General features: G+C 43.1%; 1 protein-coding gene across 12 annotated transcripts in view; it reads left to right on the top strand.

Moving 5' to 3' along the window:
* The window catches only part of ldb1a (LIM domain binding 1a), a 49,794-nt gene extending 36,105 nt beyond the window's left edge, over positions 1 to 13,689 (top strand). For 7 of the 12 annotated variants that reach the window (XM_088635985.1, XM_088635987.1, XM_088635984.1 and 4 more), the window contains 10 exons: positions 1,012 to 1,056; positions 2,199 to 2,274; positions 2,662 to 2,764; positions 2,875 to 3,047; positions 3,445 to 3,567; positions 6,973 to 7,056; positions 7,922 to 8,045; positions 8,823 to 8,971; positions 9,946 to 10,020; positions 10,272 to 13,689. In XM_088635985.1, coding sequence (XP_088492111.1) covers positions 1,012 to 1,056; positions 2,199 to 2,274; positions 2,662 to 2,764; positions 2,875 to 3,047; positions 3,445 to 3,567; positions 6,973 to 7,056; positions 7,922 to 8,045; positions 8,823 to 8,971; positions 9,946 to 10,020; positions 10,272 to 10,502 — 1,183 coding nt within the window. In that variant the 3' untranslated portion in view covers positions 10,503 to 13,689. The remainder of the gene's footprint in view (positions 1 to 1,011; positions 1,057 to 2,198; positions 2,275 to 2,661; positions 2,765 to 2,874; positions 3,048 to 3,444; positions 3,568 to 6,972; positions 7,057 to 7,921; positions 8,046 to 8,822; positions 8,972 to 9,945; positions 10,021 to 10,271) is intronic. The other 5 variants (XM_088635979.1, XM_088635992.1, XM_088635983.1 and 2 more) reach the window with 5 other exon arrangements.
* Positions 13,690 to 16,336: the final 2,647 nt, after the last annotated feature.

The raw sequence follows: 16,336 nt of genomic DNA, 5'->3' as shown, positions 1-16,336 counted from the left end.
AGAGGACGTTTGTGTTCATGTTTAAATTTTGAGCCGTTGATTATCCTCCTGCTCCGTCTGGAGTAGTAAATTCTGTCTTAATGTCTTGGGGTGACCCTTGTCCCCACAAAGCCTGAAGGGGGACAGGCTCTTCCAGAAATGCCCATCCTTGGAGCCATTCACTCAGTTGCATGGGTGGGCATTGCAGGCTTCAGAGGCTTCCTTTAATTCACACCTGATGGAGATCTGGGAAACAGAATTGATTGGACGTTTTATCCCCTTAATAGGATCATTTAAGGTCACTAAATGTTATGATGGAAGCCAGTGAAAATGGAGCACTTGAGGATCAGGCTTGGTTAACCCTGTGATTCGAGCTTTACCGTGACATACAGGAGGCTCAAAGCTTATTTGAGGAGAGGTGCCGTGAGCCTGCCAGCACCCAGGGGCGGCACTGTTTTGCTGGACAACACGAGAGCCCTCGCCAAGTAATCCCACTCCTTACCCTGGTGGCCCTGAGCTCATTGCACGTTGCATGTTGGGAACTCCTGGTTCATAGTGCCTTGACCAGCCCTTAACTCCCAACTAGTGCCTTGCAGGGCTCAGACCGCTCTTGGAGCGAGCGCCTTTACCAGCTGGGCCAATTAGGAGCGTTCTAGCTCTTTCTGAAGGAAACGACCTGCTAGCGAATGTTCAGGCTGTTATTTTTCCTTCTGCTCAGATAGAGAGACAGGAAGCGAGGTCTGGAGATGAATGATTCAGCAGTGTTGTTGCCTTCAGATGAGATAAAAGCAAAGGAAGCTAAAGTTCAGCCTTGAAGTGTTTTGGAAGCTGGGCCTCACCGTCTTCAGAGACCTGAGATAAGACAGGCGGATGCCACACAAGAAAACATGCTGCTGTTTCTTGCTGTGCATAAAAAAAAAACTTTTACCAAATAGAGAATGTTTTGCAACCTTGAGTTTCCTACTGTTGGTTTCTGAAAAAGATGGTTTGGAATGGCAGATTCTTCACAACTCTACTTTTTTCTCTTTGCAGTCCTACACCTATGTACCCTCCTACGTATCTGGAGCCTGGAATAGGGTAAGTACCTCATTTCCCTTGACCTGCTCCTGTTTCACAGCCCCCTCTGCATTGCCTGTGTTTTCCCTGTTTCACATGCAGTGTTAAGATTTTATTCTTGGAGTTTGTATTTTCATCTGATACCAGGTTACATCACAGAGATTGTTCACAAATCTGCTTGGTCCAAATACTGGGGTCTTGTTCTATGTTCATGGTTGATCTAAAGTTTGCCAGTTCCACTTCAACCTTTACCATCGTGTCCTAATGCCACATATCTCAGTTGACAACAGTTTCCTTACAAAGCCAATCTCCCTTGTAACCAACTAACCACAACACCGTTTGTGACAAACTGAGATTCATGCCAGAATGCACTTCTCATCATGTGCAGTTCTTAAGGACAAAACATTCAAAAAATGTTTGTTGTTCTTTCTTAAATTTTAAGAAAAGAAAAAAAGCAGGAAAGCAGTAACTCTAGTTTTCTTTTGCCAAATTTGAAGAATTAAGACTTTTTTTAAGGATGTGGGCCTCTGAGGAGCACTTCAGTGCTCAGGCTGTGATCTTGCTGGTTGTCTGTAGTTGTTTCAAGGATAAGGAGAGTATTACACCATGGATCTAACAGACAAGATCATCTCTTTGCTAGACGTATTTTGCATGTGCTCACTACAGGATTACTGTAACTAGTTTATCTGTTCGTAATTCAGACTAGGTTTTTGTGCACTGCTGAATTAAAGGCAAATCTATGAGCTGTGCAAAAATGCAAAATCAAGACGCAAAAATGCTTGAGATCCACAGTTTCAGAACTGTTTGCATCAGTAAAGTGGGCTGCAGGAGGTTGGAAGTTATTTCCAATTTGCAGAAGTTCATAGCACGTTATTAGTATCCATCACCAGTGGTTAAGAGCCAATTGAAACTTTTCCTTTTCTTGAATTGGAAATCTCAAATGCTCAAAGTGAGTAGCAGTCCTTTTAAAAGCGTGGTTTTCTCGCAAGAGGTTTGAACCTGGTACCAGGCGGGGTCTTTATTTCCATGCCTCTGTGAGTTTCAATGGGGTGTGAGGGTAGGAGCCAAGGCAGGATGATGGGGGTTGCAGGGCAGGTGTGGAGAGTGCTGTTTCTGTGATGGGAGGATCTGCCAGCGGCCTGACTGTTACTATCTCCTTGCAGGCGGCACACACCGTATGGGAACCAGACAGATTACAGGATATTTGAGCTCAATAAGCGGCTACAGAACTGGACAGAGGTAAATACGTTTTCTCCCCCAGCTTTTTGAGAAACATCCAGGGGAGATTTTTGGAGCATTTTGCCACCGAGCAAAAGCTACCACCCAAGTTATTTTTACAAAGAATTTCAAGGCTTGGGGATGTGAAAGGGGGCCCAAACATCGTAGTAGAAATGTTTTTCAATTAACTTGCCACCCTTGCTGCCCAGTTGTGTGCTGGGAGTTTTAAAGGCTGGGCATATGTCTAACTGAATGAGTCTTTCTGAAATGCTGAGGTGTGGGTGACAGACATGCTCTGAGTAGCTGCAAGTGCATTAGGAGCCTCGGCTGGATTTTTAAGAGTTCTCATAATCGGATGTAGAGGTAGCAGCCAGATGTGAAACTAGTATCCGATTCCCTTTCCTGCAGGAGTGCGACAATCTGTGGTGGGATGCCTTCACAACTGAGTTCTTCGAGGATGACGCCATGCTGACCATCACTTTCTGCCTGGAGGACGGGCACAAACGATACAGTAAGCCGCTGCTCGATTTTTTTTTTTTATCCCTTTCCATGTCATTTGAAGAAGAGCCCCTTGAAGATTTTCTCCTAACCTTCGTCTTGAATTTGTTTTTGTTCCCGTAGCGATCGGTCGGACGTTGATCCCTCGCTATTTCCGCAGTATCTTTGAAGGCGGCGCCACAGAGCTTTACTACGTCTTAAAGCATCCCAAGGAGTCCTTCCACAATAACTTTGTCTCCCTGGACTGTGACCAGTGCACTATGGTCACACAGAACGGGAAGCCCATGTTCACACAGGTACAGCACAGCTGCTCACACACAGAAAGTGTTTCGTGTACTGTCTGGTTTATTGCAGTACCATACCTCTTCTCTGGTGAGGGTTTTCATAAATAACTGTGCATGGAATTACAGTCATGCCCGTCTTAGTTTCTAAAAGTGGACCTTTTTATTTCTGCTTTACCTTTTCATAATAATGGCTGGATCCAGATTTCAAAGAGTAAGGAGCATTGTGACATCACAGATTGGTATTCTTCTTACAGTAATTCACATTACCTGCACTGACTACTTTCACTCTTCTGGATCTTCTGTTAAGTATTAAATATGTCAGCATTTCCTCCTGTATTAGAGGCCTGAGATGCTGTGCAGGACCAGAAAGGTCCCCGATGTCCGATTCTGATTTCTTTGTTTCCCCAAGGTGTGCGTGGAAGGCCGTCTGTACCTGGAGTTCATGTTCGATGACATGATGAGGATAAAAACGTGGCACTTCAGCATCAGGCAGCACCGGGAGCTGATCCCGCGCAGCATCCTGGCCATGCACGTGAGTACCGTACCGAACCGACCCCAACCCGCCTGGAGGGGGACAGGAGCCGGGCCGTATGACTAAGGGGCCGAGGGGTCCCGCCTTCCTGTACCGACGTGCGAAGATGCCATCTCTGGTTAAAATCTTGGAGATAGTGTCAGGGTGGTAGCATAGGTCTGGGAAGTCTGAAAACATATGGAATCAAAAAAATCTCCAGACCTGGAAAGGTTTGGAAAATTAGACTGTAAGTTTGGAAAAGGTATGGACATGAGTATCCAAGTAATGCGGACCAAATGAAGTTCATTACACGCAAATAAATTGGTGTTAAACAAAAATACACCCAACCTAACCTCCTCTGTGTTTCTGAAATCAGCCTCTCGAAAAACGGTGAGCTGTTACCCGTTTTCATTTGAGACAGTAGTTGGCTGGGTGTCAAACAGTGGCTCAGCCAATCGAACTGAAATCTACCCGTGTTAAGATAACGCATGGGGGTAGAGTTAATTTCCAATATGTGATTTCACTTGGATTGGGTTCATGTGGATTTAATGTTTAAATTATTAATTAAATCTTTGTACGTGCACAATCACACATATGTGGACACCGTGGATGAGTCCCTGCAGTGAACATCACAAGTACAGTCTGTGATCAGAACGTTAGCAATGGAACTTTGTCATGATGGTGCAATTATTCCATTTATTTTTCAGTGTTTGTTGTTTAGCTAGCTAAACATCATGATCATAATATCATTTACACATATGTCTTTATGAATTCAACAGTTCATTGCAGCGTATCAGCGTCGATGTTGATGATTTTGATGAATAGGGTGACCCTAAAAACAGAAATCCTAAACCTATACAGGACTGAACTCAACCATACTGTGAGAGTCGGGCACTCTAAGCAATTGCTTTTTTTAAACTGAGCATGTAATTAGTAATCAGTGTCAGTTGTACATTTACAAGACATCTAGCTAGCAGAAGTATTTCAGGTGGGTATGTGCGTCAGCATGCGTAGGCTGCAAAGGAACAAGTTAAAGGTTTCTTCCATGCTGAAAAGAGAAGAAAGGAAACGCAACGTTTTGGCTGTGGAGCCTTCTTCGGGTGTGACACGTTGTTTCCTTTCTTCTCCTTTCAGCATGGAATAAACCTTTAACTGTCACATTTTGACAGTGACAGATTTTTGACACAAATTACGTAAATTATCATCTTAGTTACAGTCAAACTTCAGTCCTGCTGGGCGCACTGATCAGCTTCTGTTGAATATTCAAATTAGCCAGATTTAGTAAAAATGCAGAAAAGGTAATACTACCTATATGAAATGTCATCATTAGCCAGATAATTGTCTGCATAAATATCTGGAAAAATAGATTTAGCGATAGCTAAAAACATGAGTGAATTAGAAAACTTGCAATATACATTTTTAATTAAAGCCAGATAACTTTCACAATATAAAATACAGTTTAGCTATATCTATACTGTGTCTATAGTCTTCAATTATATATCAGATCGTGAAAAAAGATTTTATGCTGAAGTTTACAAGCAAACAGTGTCACACAGCACAGGCCATTATTAATGATGTGAACTTGCATGTAAAAGAGTTTACTAAAAGAAAGTAAAATTTGCACAAATTGTCACAGGTCAATTGAAGTCAAAGACACAGGTCTTGAAAATTTAAATAGGTGGAAAAAATCTGGAATTTGTTTTGTCAGCTGTTAATGTGGAACTGATGCTTAAGATCTCAACTTGGTTTTAGTATTCACCAGATGTTTTTTACACCTTTGGAATTTCAATGCTTGTGAATGTAAAAAGATGCCTGATAAGCATCAGTACAAGTGAGCAAGTGGCTTTGAAATTAATTTTGGATAGCTATGAGATCACCCTGCTAGCCAGTTTGATGCCTGTCTTGAGAGGCAAACACTTTTAATAGCATATTCTGCTAAGGCAGTGGTTCTCAAACTGGTACGCGTACCGGCAGTGGTACGTGGAGTGCCGCCAGGTGGTACGCCAAATGACCCTGGAACTGTCGTGTGCGCTGAAAAATCGGGACGGGTTTTCATATTTTGTATTTTAATACGTGTCGAATATGCAGCCTACGTACTACGATACAGTGCGCGCTAATACTTCAGTGGACACAAGAGATACTCTGGAATTCAATACCACTCTATAGGAATGCGTGCTACGGATGCAAGTGACCAATTGTATTTTAAAAAGCTACTGTATCTCCAGCAAATAGGGAGAAAGGAGAATGTGCATGATTTTGATACAAAGCCAACGTTGTAAACACAGGATTGCATAGAAATACGTGCTACAAACACAGGTAATCTTGTGAGCACACGAAAGCGTGATAACAGAAAAATATTTAAGAACTGTTCTAATTTGAGAAAAATACACTGAGCGTCTCTGTGTTTCGCTCTCATCCACATGAAATAAAAACTTTAAATACGGAAATAAAAACAGAAACGCGGAAAAATGCAAGCTTGCGGATTGCTAAAGCAGGTAAGCTACACTATTTTTGAAGAACCTTATTTAGCGGTAGTAAAAGAGCTGACACATTATGTGTAGAGAAAAAGCTGCTAAACAGCTCGACCTGCTGCCCCCCTCCCCCTGAAAGACACAGTCATTCATAGAATTATTGAAATGAAGGATTATATTAAAAGTACACTGATAGAGCGCGTTAAGATGAGCAGATGTTTTTCAATGCAATTAGATGAGTCTGTAGTCGATTTGGGCAATTTGCTCGTTTACGTTAGATACGGGTTTGAGGGTACGTCCCATGAAGACTTTCTGTTCTGTAAACCGCTACCAACAGGAACTACAGGAGAGCACGTTTCAGCTTCTGAATGAATTTATTGAAGAGAATGGCCTCGACTGGATAAAATGCATCTGAGTTTGTACAGACGGTGCTAGAGCAATGACAAGCCGACATAATGGTGTAGTTGCACGAATTAGAGAGGTTGCTCCAGAAATTAATGTACGCATTACAACATCCACTGCGAGACCTTTGCCGTCAAGAAAATGCCTGACAATTTAATATCTGTTAGACTCTGTTTTGAATTGTATCAAGGCTCGAAAAATTAATTCACATCCGCTTTGCTCAACTAAACAGGCTCACCCCTCTCACTGAAATGGTGCTTTTTTATTAGTTGTTGTTAATGTTTTTTTTCTGTAAAACACTTTGAGAAGCCACCTTTAAAAGCGCTATATCAAATAAAGTTTATTATTATAATATTTATTATATGTATGTGTGAGTGTGTGTGCACGCGCGCTCATGTTGTTCATTGAGAATTTCTGGGGTTCCTATGAGAAGATGACTTGTAGGTGGTACTTGGATGCTTTGGTTGGATTAGGGGTGGTACTTGGTCCAAAAAGTTTAAGAACCACTGTGCTAAGGTGTTTGTGTGTTTATTGCCTGTTTTTTTTCCCACAGGCCCAAGACCCCCAGATGTTGGATCAGCTGTCGAAAAACATCACAAGATGTGGCCTCTCAAACTCCACACTTAACTACCTCCGAGTGAGTGTTATCAGAGCTTCCTGACCCATGAATCCTTTGATTTAATCGTGTGAGGGCAGCTTTTACCATACAATTACCACATATCGGACTTGAAAACACGAGTGGATGTCAGAAGAAAAAGTTGTTATTTTTCACGTCTTGAAGGCAAGCCTGTGGGGCTGTATTGAGAGCCCTTTTTGGGCCCTGTAGTGTACCTCTGATGTTCAGCTGGGATCCCCCAAGCAGCAGTGCACAGTTGTTTCGGGTGGGGTGGATTTGAAGCTTTTTGGAGATTCCTCAGTTTATTCTGCCACTGCGGCTCTGGGGATTGCTGGGTGTCTTAATTTCATGATAGTAGCCATGTTTTGTCAGCGCAGTAAGCAGGCTGTCAGGTGGGCTTAATTGTACAGCTGCCAACCTGGCCAGGTAGACCTCTTGATTATAACAGTGTTACCAGTAAGAGCGTCATCCACTGCATTTAACCTGCTGTGGGTGCTTGGATTGAAAAGAAAACATTCAGCTACATTTTCTGTTTTTTCTGTATGTCTGTGTCTCTCTGAAGCTCGGTTAGTTTTGTTCTGGTATATATACATTTCCTGCAGAGGATGCTTTTGTGTGGAGTAATATAAATGTACGAATAAGGTGTCTGAGGACTCCAGTCAATAATCAGAGCTGAGCACAGATTCTGAAACCACTCCTGGTGTTTTTATAGGATCTAGGTCGGTATAGAATTTGTGATAAACCTTTTCTCTTACATTAATCTCTCACCAAATATTTTTTTCCTGAATATTATAGAGAAAATCTGAGACACATTTGAAGTGTACTATTTTGCAGTGTTTTGGGAATGTAAAGGAATGCTAGACCATGTCTCCCTTCTGTTTTCCAGTTGTGTGTAATTTTAGAGCCCATGCAGGAGTTGATGTCCAGACACAAGACCTACAGCTTAAGCCCCAGAGACTGCCTCAAGACATGTCTCTTTCAGAAGTGGCAGAGAATGGTGGCCCCTCCAGGTGAGATTTGGTCATACTCGTTCCATATATGCCCTGACCCCAGTAACCATCAATGTACAGATACTCATAGAAGCAGGTATAAACCCAGTGACCCGATGGATAGAAACTGTGGAAACAAAAAGTAACACCAGTAAACATGTGATGGGGATGGAGTAAGATGCACATCTGCTATACAGGGTTACAAACTGTACTGAACTGTCAGTTGTTGCCATCTTACCATAATATTATAATAATAATAATAATAGCTATGGCAGTGTTGTTCAAATTAACTTACTTGAATCTAGAATAAATATATTTTCTTGACATTTCTCCAAAATTCAGTTCCACTGCAACAATGAAAGAAAACGTTATTTGGTTTTAAAATGTATCTTCTAGATGTGCTGCTTCACTCAGCCTCTTGGATCATTTGTGATTGTTTTTGTAGAAAAATAAGCTTTTTGCAGTGTGTGGGTGACCTCCCTGATTTCCGTCCTTTGTTAAGCAGTAAATAATCTTCTAAATTATTGTTTTGCTTGATACTGTTCCGTCTGTCAGCTTTGCAGAAATAGACTTTTCTCCACTTTTGAAATGGAAAGTGGATTCCTCAGGCCAGTGATCTAGTTTAAATTCACATACAGCCATTTGAAGTCTAGCCTAGAGCAGAGTTTCCACTGGGGTGTGTCTTTTTTAACAAAAGAAGCCGTAGTGAGAGGATCCTTAAGGTTCCCTGTCCCAGCTCTCAAATCGGGGAGCCGTACAGGAGAAGCCTCTGAATCCCGGGCCTTCTATCCCCTGCAGCGGAGCCTGCCAGGCAGCAGCCCAGCAAGCGCCGGAAAAGGAAGATGTCAGGGGGCAGCACTATGAGCTCCGGAGGGGGCACCAACAGTAACAGCAACAGCAAGAAGAAGAGCCCTGCCAGCAGTTTCTCTCTCTCCAGCCAGGTACCTGTAAGCATCTGATTTCTTTACCTTTCTGGCACCGAGGAGGGTGGGTGTGGGCGCCTGTGGCACTAGAGGCCACAGGCGTGCCCGTGTTGTTGCCATCTACAACTGGGGCTGAGCTGGATGGCACACTGTATCTGGGCACAGGACCACAGTCTGTCCCCTGGCACGTACTGCAGAAGCCAAAGGGTGAACGTCCCAGTTCTAACATGAACTTAACTTATAGTTGTAACAACCTAAGATTAATTTGTTTTTAGAAAAACAACAAACTTTCACCCAATAATGGCCCCAAAGCTGCAGTGGTCTTGTAGTAAAAGAGTTTCTGCCAGGCTGTAATATTTCAGTCAAAGCGTCAGAATAACCCTTCTTACTGCTTTGATGGTCAAGCTGGGTGACTTCTGGCATACTTCTGTGTATGAGCCAAGTGAAAATAGACCCAAAACACTTTCAAAAGATCCCGCAAACTGAGAAGCTGTATTTCTTCTTAAATGTACAAAGATAATGCCATTGTCAGTTTCCTTGATTGTAACCGTGTAACAAAGTGTGGAAAGACCACAGCCTGCAAACATTCCTTTTTCCTTTTGTGATGGGCTAATCACAGCATGAAAGAAGGGCCATGAAGAGGAATATCTGGCCACACTTAAACACCACTTTTTATTTTAAAAGCCCCTGGTGTTGATAAGAGATGCAATGTGAGCGATCAAGCACTTCTGTTACAGTTAAACGCAGAAGGGTACGAAGGGAGGCATTTCACTGCTTCTCAGCAGAGCTTCTCCTGTTTTCCCCTTTTCTTCCATATACTGTTTTTTCTGATTTCCCTGGCTGTCACATGAAACCTATTTTGAGCAATTACAAGAGACAGCAATTCTTGATCGCAAAAGAAGGGTGTGCTTTGAGAGTTTTTTGAGGCAGTTGAATACTTGGCTGTGGGTGGAACATGTAAGAAAAGGCGTCCTTAAGGAGGCAGTTTAATATTACAGCGTCAAGAAACACATGGAAAACAACTACGTGATGTGGATTCAAAGCTCAAAGATAAAACGGCAAACGACAGAGAGGTGAGCCTTGCAGATTGCTTTGCGGTTTTTAAAAGGGGAAAATGTAGAGTCCTTGAGTAAAATTCGTGGAGCCGCCGTTAGTTTCACTTTAACTTTCCGTTGCTGAAGCGCCACAGTTCGGTGTGCATGGGGCCCACCAGTCCCAGCTCCACTCCATGCCTGCCCCTCCCCTCGCTCTGTGGCGGCAATACTGCCCTCCTCCCCCATACTGCGGGGATAATGTTTGCGCCCCTTCCTGTCCCCCCCTGCAGGACGTGATGGTGGTGGGAGAGCCCACTCTGATGGGAGGGGAGTTCGGGGACGAAGATGAGCGGCTGATCACTCGTCTGGAGAACACGCAGTTTGACGCGGCCAATGGCATCGATGACGAGGACAGTTTCAACAACTCCCCGGCGTTGGGCGCCAACAGCCCCTGGAACAGCAAAGCCCCCTCCAGCCAGGAGAGCAAGAATGACAACCCCACCTCGCAGGCGTCCCAGTAAACTGGGGGCGGAGGGGCAGGGGAGGGAGGGGGAATTGTCACCCAGTCGCATAGGGACAGCTCGCCCAACGCTCGTCGCCCTGTAGGGTCCGCTTCACCAGTGGCGCTCGGCTCCGCCCTCTGTCCAGTCAGCTGGCACGTGCCCCGCTGTGAGGGATCGCAGTGCTTGATGGGAAACACCTGGCGTCTTGTGTGCGTGTGATCTCGGTTTCAGAGCTGAACTCCCCTCTGCCCCTTGCACTTCTCTCAAAAAACAAAACAAAACAACAAAAGTTTCCAGGATCCCACTTGTCCTGATTGTTAAAACACCAAGTAATCCGAGGCTGGCGGCCTGGTTTCTCATCCTGCGCCCAAACACAGTTTCACAGAGTAGCCTGTGGTTGTCCACCATAACCACTTGCCACAGAACCAGGACGATCGCCCACAGCCGGACCGACTTCGCCAGCCTGAACCGGACGCTGCTGCAGGTTCTTGTTCCAACCTTGGGTCGCGCTGCAGGCCGCTGAAGCCCACTCTGGTTTCGGTTGTGCCCACAAGGCGGGACACTGCGCTCTGCCCGGCAACCGGCTATATTTGATCTTTGGAAATTGTTGTGTGCACTTCAGGCTGAAACAGACGCTCGGTTTTTAAAAATTAAATTATTTTTTTTGTAGGACCCGGTTGAAACAAAAACCTGTACTGTCACGCCGCTTGAGGACTGGAGTTGAGAACCACTGCGTTAAATCTTAAAAATACAAACAAACAGTAAAGCATTGAGGTACTGGCGTTTGGCTGTATACACCTTGCTAATGCTGAGGATATGAACACCTTTCCAAACTTTGTTTTCCACATGTGTTCTGTAGAAGTGGTTTTATTGATTAATCTTTTTTTTTATTTTATCAAAATCTTAAATAAAAAAATGGACCCAGAGAGAAATACCCCTAGTATTCATGATACTGATTTCACTGTAACATGCTTTTTAATACAATGGTGGTGTATTTTGGTCTTTTTACAGTTTTTTTTAACTTTCTGATTATGAGTGAAGGGCCTGGGGAAAGATTTACATATATAGATGTTAAACTCTTGATGCTAAAGAAATTTGTATTATTATATTACAACTGTCGTTTTTATTTTGTATTTTGAGAAATGGTATGGTCTGTGCTTGATTAGACATACAACAGTCAGAATAATACCCTGAAAGAATCCCCTGTAGTAAGTCAGGTTTCTGTGAGTATGAACCTTTAACTAGGATTAAAAAAACACTTCACTGATCTCCTTCTGTGTGTGTGCTAATGCCAGATCAAAGGTTAAGTATCTTATGTCTACAAGGCCATCATACAGCTACCCTCTGTTTTTTTTTTTTGTAGTGTTGGGGGGGGTTGCTGTAACTTTCCAATAAAGGAAACACAGTTGTCGTAGGTGTGTGAGGATATCACACTGCCCTGTGAGTATGAGCCCATGCAGTTGAACGCTCCCCCTTCAAATGGATGAGGGTTGCTATCCACTGTCAGATGCAGTAATCGCATCCCAAATCCAGGGGTGGGGTTGTGGTGAGAATCTTCGGACTTTGGGCTGTAAAATTCAGTGGGGAAAAGCTTCCACCTCCTTTGAAGGTAGATATTCGAAGCGATTGTGTTCAGCGGCTTCAGTGCTCTTCCTCCCAGTGAGCGATCCCAGGTCGGGGGCTGAGAGAACGGGGTAGTTTCTACTGTTTGACCTGGAAGAAGAGGCGGCTTACAACTCTGGCGCCCTGGCCCTGGCACTTTCACAGTTTCAACCATCCAACCCAACCGATTTGAACAAACTGATTAGATTTTTTTCCCAGATCAAGACAGCCATCTTGACTTGTTCAGAACCTCATTGGCTCATTTGCTCGCTCTGTAAGCCCGGTACCTCAGCTTATTCTTGGTCAAACAGCTAAGAGAATGCTTGTTCCTCCGATAATGCTTTTAAATATTTGACAGCATTTTGAAAGAGTAAAACATTTTATACTCACCTCACTTTCCCAAGGATGCTTTTTTTGGTTTTTTTTTTACTGATAATGAAAGCTACAGACCAAGGAGCTACTTTCAAGATCCATTAAAACCCCCTACCCCTAAAAATATTGGTTTGTATTTTTTTAAAGGACAGAGTAAGCTTGTGTGGATTATTTTTTTTCTGATTTTCTGTTTTTGTGTATTTGTGCTTGTATATTTAAGGTAGTAGCAAAAGTTCTGTATAACTGTAATTAAATGTATTCTTCCTTAGAGCACCCTGAAGCCATTCTTATCAAATGTAAAACATAAGAAAGGAAAAAGCAAAACCGAAAACTTAATCCCTGTTTTTGGACTTGTATGAGATTGATTGAACTAAGGGTACGATCACCATTCAACTATAACTGATAGCAGGTTTTCACTTTTGGCTTTCCTGCTGTCTATATTTGTGTGCATTCATTCTGCTTCATTAGGCTTTTCTATACAACTTGACATTCCTCCTTGCTGCTGCTGTGCCGACACAGGAGTGCCTCTCTGGGCCTCCAGTCAATTGTGTACAACAGGAGGTGACACTCCAGTTTTATAAACCAAGTGTTGCAGAGATACTGCTCACCATGACGCTCTCATAATTTATTTGAAATTATTTATTCTTTTACAGATCTCAGAATGCCCCTTTTGTATTTTTAATTCTATAACTGGCCTGAGCTGTTTGGATTTGTTTTGGCTTTGGTGAATGGTGTCTGCGAGGAACTTGTGTTGGTTTTGGAGGCAGGCGCTACACTGTGGATGGAAATGTTTCTGTCCTGACAAGCTGTCAACACCAGAGGGCGTTCTAGAGCTCGCGAGAAGCTCGTCGCATTTTATCTGCATGGCTGTTTAAAATTTTGGAATGACGAAAAAACCAAAATTCACCCCCAAGCGTTCAGTATGTCTGCTTTCAAATTTTTAAAGGTGAGCTCTAGATGGATGTTATGGTTTGAGGAGGGAGGGTCTGGATCTTAAAAACAGCCGCAGTCAAAGGTCAGAGTCAGTCAAGCAGTGCAGCTGCTCCTCCAACTTCTCTGTACTACAGGTGCAATCCTTTCACAGGTCAAACTGAATGGTGATGTGTACCCATTGCTGTCCCTGTAGAGCCTCTTGTCATTGGGGCAGTTTAATATTTTATTTTTGCTTAGTTTGTGCCATTGATAATTCCTGTATGGTACCAATAAAAGATGACTTTTCACTTTACTAAAAGTGTTTGCCTTTATTTGCCTTCTTCTTATGCCATTGATTGCCCTGTTCTTGTAGATCTGTGCGAGTAGATCTGTGCAGCAAAGGTTGACTGCTGTTTAAAGGTTGTCGCCGACTCCTTGAGGTTTGGAAGACTCCAGGATGTTGGAACAGCAGTGCTTCCTACATTTGTAAGAGAACTGCATTCAAAACATGGTGATTATGGCATGAATGCACTGTGAAGAGGTGGTTGTGCTAAAGGTCATAGCAACACTCTAGGTGGTAGAACTCGGGACTTCTTCATGTATGAACACATGACAGATCAGTGGAGAGCTAATCTTTTATGTAGTTTGTTGTAAGTATAAATAGCACTGCTGGTTTAGTCCCCATATTAAATTGTGTAATTAAACATAAAATTAAACGCCCCCTATAATAGCACAAACTATAAAAAGAGCCTGCTGTTCACCACTCATTTTTTGCTTAACTTACTTTACAGAGTGTTTCCCTGTGGATGATAATGTATATGCTGCACTTAATACACACATACAGGGGAGATAGGTTGCCCTGTAGCCCACCCAGAGAGTGGCAATGTGCTAACTTTACAAACTGCATGACATCAGTACGAGAAAAGGGGGTAAATTCCCTACAGCTCTGCTATCATCACTTTTTACAGAAATTACAGACTGCTCTGAATGCATGCAATCAACTGTATCCAGTCCTAAAGGGACAGACTTCAAGGTCTTATTGTACTTATCTCCATGCACGATCATGCACATACTTATGAAAACAGGACAAATTAATGTTTCGCCTGTATTAGCCCTTGAGTTAAGGAGAAACGGGTAAATGCTTTGTTAAACAAAACATTCCCCTGTTACAGGATGTGGCCCTGTTTACAGATACATATGTTTCCGTCTTGGAATTTATGCGAATATACTGCTTCCCTTTCAAAGAAAAACTTTGGCGAGCAATCACCCTTGACCTGTGAAGCGCTTAAACCCACAGAGTCACACCAGCTTGCACAAACTTAAGAATGATAGATTTTACATGTAAAGATACACATTATTAGCTACATCATATTCTAGTTTGGAAGGAAGACCCGCACACTAACATGAACCATAAACGCCACTGGAAATATTTTATTCTGTTACACTTCACTATATCAAGGGTGCTTTCCTACACAATGTAAGTACAGAACAGTGACTCCTGACTCACATTTGAACATGGAAATCCAGGTTTCTGATTTAGTCCAATGACTAATGATGGTAAAACACTAGTCCACATGCAGTCAATAGGGGTAAACCCAGAGTAAGGTTGGGGTGTCCTCACTTACTTGTGATGCCCTAGCTTGTTGAACTATTGTATCTTTATCTTGTATGACCAGTGAGATTAGAGGCACCATCTCCTATAATAACACTCCCTCCTTTTTGGATAGATGAGTATTGGAATAGGCAGTGCAATGTCCATCCTGGAGAACACCGATATATCGGGCAGGAATAACATTTTGCAAAACTGTTGGGACATCCCAAAATGTGCCATTGAATTAACTAGCTTCTGAATATAAACTCAGAGAAGCTTTTTAGTCTTGAACTGAGAAGACTACAAGAGGACCTAACACAAGTATTTGAAATCCTCAATCACCCAACCGAGTCAATCCATGCAATTTCAGAATCCGCAGGGAAGGATGTGCCAGAGAACACCGGTGGAAACTACATGGAAGTGCATTTCAAACTGAGAGTGCTTCTTCACGCAAGGGGTGGTGGGAGTCTGGAACAAGCTTCCCAGCCATGCTGTTGAAACTGATAATCCTTGCTTCTTTCAACAAATGGCTGGAGGAGATTCTCAATTAGCTGCTAGAGAAACAAGACAGATTTGCCAAATTGTCTCCTTTCATTTTTAACTGCTCTTTCATTCTTTCTTCGGCCTGAACAATGTTTTTGCACAGTTATCATTTTAAACTCCTTTTTTTTTGTTTCGCCCTCATTTGAGAATCTTTCTGTTGGAATGTAGCGTTTAAATCATCTGAACAGGAATGTGAGGCTCAACACAAAAGGTAATTACATTGGGTTTCTATGTTAAGCATACTTTTGGGTGGCACAATGGTGGGTTGGTTAGCATTGTGGCCTCACAGTGCTGAGACCCTGGGATTAATTCCTGGGGTTCTGTCTGTGTTCTCCCTGTGTTCACATGGGTTTCCTCCAGGTGCTCCTGTTTCCTCCTACAGGCCAAAGATATACTGGTAGGTTAAGTGGCTTCTGGGAAATTTCCCCTGGTGTGAGTGTGTGCATATTGGAGTCTTTGTGTCCTGTGATGGACTGGCGTCCCGTCCAGGGTGTACCCTGCTTGTGGCTGTTGTTTGCTGGGATAGACTCCAGCTCCCCCCCAACCCTGTATTAGGTACAGTGATAAGGATTAATGGATGAAAGCATACATTTTTGAAATCTTCCGTAACGTCACAATGCAAACACGCATGCTTCTTTCTGTATGTGCTTGGCTAGTAACCTCTATTCCCTCAGGCCATAAAAACAAGCTCTGCTCTGTCGAAGCAGTAGCTTGTGCATGTTCACTACCCAGCTTTCTTTCCTACAAAGGGGACACAAATGTGGATGTGGATCCTGTGGTACGATCCCGAATCCCATCTTCAGTTCCCAATCCACACACGCTGGACTAGTGC

The sequence above is a fragment of the Lepisosteus platostomus genome, chromosome 6 (assembly GCF_059453375.1).
Source record: "Lepisosteus platostomus isolate fLepPlt1 chromosome 6, fLepPlt1.hap1, whole genome shotgun sequence".
Classification (NCBI taxonomy): domain Eukaryota; kingdom Metazoa; phylum Chordata; class Actinopteri; order Semionotiformes; family Lepisosteidae; genus Lepisosteus; species Lepisosteus platostomus.
Note: the sequence above shows the minus strand (reverse complement) of the source record. Positions and strands in the feature narration are given on the sequence as shown.